The sequence below is a fragment of the Merops nubicus genome, unplaced genomic scaffold (genome assembly GCF_000691845.1).
Source record: "Merops nubicus isolate BGI_N331 unplaced genomic scaffold, ASM69184v1 scaffold21589, whole genome shotgun sequence".
Taxonomy (NCBI): domain Eukaryota; kingdom Metazoa; phylum Chordata; class Aves; order Coraciiformes; family Meropidae; genus Merops; species Merops nubicus.
The window spans coordinates 1-4,905 of NW_008630488.1; the positions used below are offsets into that span (position 1 = coordinate 1).

Below are 4,905 nucleotides of genomic sequence, written 5' to 3' on the forward strand. Positions count from 1 at the left end.
GCCTCCCCTGCTCCCCCTCCCCCAGCTGGGCTTTCTGCAGCGAGAGGGGCGGATTCCAGCGCGTCTCAAGCGCTTCACGCCACCTCTTTGGGAGTCAGGATTGGGGAAAGAAGCCAGCAGTTCCCTCACCCCACCGCCCACGGAGCTGCAGGACAAGTCACAGTGTGTCCCAGCCCGCCCGGGCCTGATCCTGCCCCCGCACAGCCCCCTGGCACCCGGCATCCACTGCCTCCGGAGCGCCAGCCAGCACTCACCTCAAGTCCTGCAGGGCTTTCTTGTTCTTCCTCCGCTTCTCCTCGTCGATGGGGTACAGCTTGAACAGCAGCAGGCCCAGCAGGATCAGCCCCACGGGCACGGCCGACACCAGCATCTTCAGGGTGATGTTCACGTTGGTGGGCTGGGTGCAGCCCCGGGTCTGGTACCCTGCAAAGCTGCGGACAGAAAGGGACCTTCAGGCAAAGGAAACTGTTTGTAGGAGGTAAATCTATCCCTTCGGGGAGAGGTTCGGAGCCACAGCTGGATTCAGACCCCCCACATCTCCCCCCCAGCCCTTGGGAAGCAGAGGTACAGGACTTGCCTCCTTCCCTCCCTGCCCCGCAGCTCCCACGCAAGAACTCACTCTAAACTGAGTGTGGAGATGCCCAGGGAGACCCCAGAAGTAAACTTGGTGAAGAAGACATAGAAGGAGAAGAAGATGGCTTCATGGCCATGGGAGTCAGGGTGCTGCAGCTTGAAGTCATCTATGACATCCGGGAGCATGGACCTGTGCAGAGAGCAGGCTGGTGAGCAGCAGAACTGAGCCAGCAAAGCATCTCCTCTCCCTTCGAGAGGATTTCCCTCCAGGAGCCCCACCTTGGGCTGAAAACATTGCAAAAAGGGCTCCCAAGGGTTTCTAACCCCTGCAGGAAGCACCTTGGCCAGCTCTGGGGGAGCTGTGCTGACCCCAGGACCCCACAGGACTCACCAGGGCAGGAGGAAGGCGGCTGCCACGCTGATCCCGGCGGCCACGGCCACGATGTAGGTGATGATGAGGTTACTGTCCAGCACAGCCACCATGATGAGGAAGGGGATGGCAGACTGCATGAGGGACAGAAACCAGGTTGGCATCAGCAGCCCATGACCCAGCCCCCCCCGAGGTCAGGGACAGGCAGGGAAGCAGCAGCACAGCCCTCCCAGAGCTGCCACTGCTGCAGGTCCTGGCCACCTCCCCGCCAGCACAGGCACCACATCAGCAGCAGCCAACCCTGCCCAGCCCTGGGAGCTTCTGGGGGGACCCAGCTCTGCTCATCCCAGATGGGAAATGCCACCCTCACGTGTCCCCCAGTGCTCGAGGGGACCCACTCACCGAGATGCCCACATAGACAGCAGTCTTCTTCCCAAAGCGGGTGAGGAACCACTGCCAGAAGGGAATGGTCAAGGTGGCTGAGAGCTGTGGGGAGAGAAGAGGTCCTGGTGTCACTTGCTGGCCAGGCTCCTCGTTGGTGGAAAAGCTCTTCCTGCAAGGAGTGGCTCCTGGGCACAGCCTCACAGTCCCATTTCCAGCACCTCTGATTTCACACACTCCCAGGGCTGGTATGCAGGTGGGGCCAACCCCTCCCCTGGTGCAGAGCACTCTGGCACCCAGCACCACTATCCTGGGGGCACCTGGTAGGTGCCAGCACACCTGCCCAAAGGAGAACCCTACTGGATCCTTGCTGTCCAGAAGGGACCTGATCTTGTCACTGCTGCCTGTGTGCAGTGTGGCCAAGAGCCAGGCCCTGTGGGGACCTTGGACCTCTCCACCCCATTGACCAGGCAGGGTGGAAGGGCTCCCAGACAAGGCAAGCTGGAAAGGGCAATCAAGAAGCTGTTTTGCTCCATCCTCCTGGCAGTAAACACCCAGATCCTTTTCTCAAGGCGGGTGGGGGAAGGGAGATAAGTGGCAGGATTTGGACAAAAGGTCCCCATGGCTCCTGGTCTCCCCAGTCTCTGGCTGCCCTCACATGGGAACAAAGGCATTGCTGTTCCTGCCAACCCGCCCGGCCTGGGCAGGACATTTGGCAGCTCCTTCTCCCTCCCACCCTCCCAGGAGTCCTCTGGTCACTGTCCCCATGGCTGACCATGGCAGACCCACAGCCTCCCTCCCCTGAACACCCATCCCATGCCAGCTCCTGGGAAGGGCCCAGAGGGTCCCACAGCACACATCCCATCACAGTCCCAGCCCCCATGGGCTCCTCAGCAGGACCATACCCACCATGATGGCCAGGAGGATGTTCTGGAACTCGTTGCGGAAGCCCAGGGTGTAGGTGCAGAAGAGGGCAAAGTTACCCTCCAGCAGCTGCAGAGGAGGCAGACAGAGGTTAGGGGGAACAGGCACCCCAGGGGCATGTTCTCCTCCTCACAAGACTGCACTCAAAGCACAAGGAGAAGAAAGTGGCCATTTACCAACCCCTGCAAGGGCACCAGCCCACATCCTTCCTCTCTGCCCGAGGCAGCTCTGCCTCACTGAGCTGCTGCCTCACGTGCTCCCAGCCCGCCAGGATCCTCTGTGGGCCCTATGCTGCTCACACCCCAGCCACCTCCAGGCTGTGCTGCTGCTGTTCCCCCGGCTGTGCTCACCATGAAGGCCAGTGAGGTGAAGAGGAAGCCGGCGATGAGCTTGATGTAGGCACCGTGGTTCATCACCAGCTTCAGCCCCTGGAAGAAGGAGACAGGCTTGTCCGACTGGAGCTCAGAGGACTCTGGGGAGCAGAGCAAATCAGCCCATCGTTAGACCTGCTAAAACAGCACCCTTGGGTGCAAGGGGGAGGCTGCACCAGCCCCTGCCCACCCACAGCATCCCACCCCAAGGCAGTCAGGGCGGTGCCTGCAGGGAGCTCCCTGCCCTCACACAGGGGTCCCTCAGCCCCTGGATGTGGAGGGGATGGTCTGGCTGATCCAGCCAGGACTTGGGCTGTCACCTCACCCTGGGCGCCCTGGGTAGCAGCAGCAACCTTGGCCAGGCAAAGCTGCACAAGATGCTGTTTATCTCTGAGTGCAGAGCAGAGCCAAGTCCTCAGGGCTGTGCTGGAACAAACCCTGGAGATGCTCTGGCCTCCTGCCCACCGTGCTGCCCGTCTGCAGCACCCTCCCCACACCCTCCTACCCAGACCACAGCTCGACCTGCCCCTCTCCTCTGGGGCCTGACCCACAAGTGTGGGTCTGAGAGCTCAGGCAGGCTCCTGGGGAGCCCCTGGCAGTAGCCACAGAGTCCAGGGTGCTCAGGGTGTCTGGAGCCTCACCTCTCTTCTCCCGCACGCCCACCGAGAGGATCACGGCACAGAGGATGTAGAGCCCCCCGATGACCCCCGCAGCAATCATGTAGGCATTCCTCTGTGCAAGAGAGGGGAGCAGTGAGGGAGGGGGCTCGTCCCTGGAGCCAGGCAGCCCAAAAAGCCAAGGACAGCGTGGCAGGGGCTGGCAGCAGGTCGCCCCCCACCCCGTGTGCCCCCTTACCGTGTCCGTGAGCGAGCCGGTGTCGTGGGTCATGTTCAGCTCCTCCATGGCCACCGAGGAGTTGGTGTTCCCAATGAAGAGAGGGCTCTCGATGCAGGGAGTGATCACCTTGCCCACAATCTGGCCCTGGATGGCAGTGCCCAGCACAGTGCCCAGAACTTCCACCGTCATGCCTGCAGGGAGAGGCCAGCGGGACTGAGCACAGCCCCCGGGCACCCGGGGCATGGGGGCAAACCCCTTCTCCACAGCAGAGCCTCCCCTGGGATTGCCCTTCTCCTGGGGGATGAACCAGCTCAGCTCTCCTACAGCTCCCTCCAAATCACCAAGTGATAAAGCCACAGGGAAGGAGAGTGTCTGCTGGGGAACTGAGGCAGGCAGGGAAGCTGAGACTTGGGTCAGGCTGCTTCCACTGCTCTATGAGAGTAGAATGAAAGACTCAGGAGCTGAGATTCATCAGCTGCTCCAGCCACTTGGAGAGAACAGGGACCACCTCCCCATCAGCCAGACCAGGATGTCTGCTGGAGGAGCTGAGGAAGAGGAACAGGGAGAGCTTGGACCAGCTGCAATTCAAGCCCTGAACAATGTTCATCACACACCATCCTTGGGGTGGGGTGAGATCAAATGAGCCCCTCTAGGAAGGCATCTGGAGGAGGGTCGTGCCCCAGCGAGGGCTGCAGAGAAGGAGCTGGGCAGCAGCTGCCCCTGGCTGTGGAGAGCAAGGGCAGGGAGCACTCTTACGGTAGGCAGTGGCCGAGTCCCTCTCGCTCTGCTCCCTGCTGATGAACATGGTCAGCGCCGAGTAGGGCACGTGGAAGCACTGCAAAGGCACGAGGAGAATTAGCTCAGAGGTGGGAACCCGCCCCTCAGCGTGCCTCAGCAAGGCAGGGCAGGAATTCACCCTCTCCATCCCCCACCCGCCAGCCCTGCTGCGTGCAGAGCCCAACTCACCGTCACGAGGGTCTGGAAGATGCAGTAGAAGGTGAGGTACCACATCACTTGGCCTCTGGAGATGTCTGGCACAAACCAGATGAGGAAGTAGGAGATGACAGCAAACGGGGTGGAGAAGATGATCCTGTGGGAAGACACAGTGTTGGCCTTGCAAGCACACAGCCCCTGGGTCACCCCCCTGCCACACATCCAGTGGGGTTCAGGCATTCGATTCTGGGGGCTCCTGAGCCACCCTGGGGTGGCCCACCCTGCTCCAATGCTTGCACAGGAGGTGGTTGCCACAGAAGAGATTCATATCAGGCTGAAGGCAGCAGCTCAGGTCTCAGAGGGCAAGAAGGAAAACTGACTCAGACTTTCAGGGAAGAGCTTTGCTTGCAAAAACAGCCGTGCTGGCTTCCATGGAAGTGATGGGTCTGCTCCTGCCCTTGGCATCCACCCCCCGGCCCAGACCTCTCCCCAGGGAGCACTGCTGTGTGTTAAGCA

At 61.2% G+C, this 4,905-nt stretch overlaps 1 protein-coding gene across 1 annotated transcript in view; it reads right to left on the bottom strand.

The window, feature by feature from the left end:
• Positions 1 to 250: 250 nt before the first annotated feature.
• The window catches only part of MFSD2A (major facilitator superfamily domain containing 2A), a gene marked incomplete at its 5' end in the record, with an annotated part of 7,648 nt that continues 2,993 nt past the window's right edge, over positions 251 to 4,905 (bottom strand). The window contains 10 exons of the mRNA XM_008947340.1: positions 251 to 431; positions 620 to 763; positions 965 to 1,077; positions 1,346 to 1,429; positions 2,234 to 2,317; positions 2,599 to 2,720; positions 3,261 to 3,351; positions 3,475 to 3,647; positions 4,213 to 4,291; positions 4,423 to 4,546. Of these exons, the coding sequence (XP_008945588.1) occupies positions 251 to 431; positions 620 to 763; positions 965 to 1,077; positions 1,346 to 1,429; positions 2,234 to 2,317; positions 2,599 to 2,720; positions 3,261 to 3,351; positions 3,475 to 3,647; positions 4,213 to 4,291; positions 4,423 to 4,546 (1,195 nt within the window). The remainder of the gene's footprint in view (positions 432 to 619; positions 764 to 964; positions 1,078 to 1,345; positions 1,430 to 2,233; positions 2,318 to 2,598; positions 2,721 to 3,260; positions 3,352 to 3,474; positions 3,648 to 4,212; positions 4,292 to 4,422; positions 4,547 to 4,905) is intronic.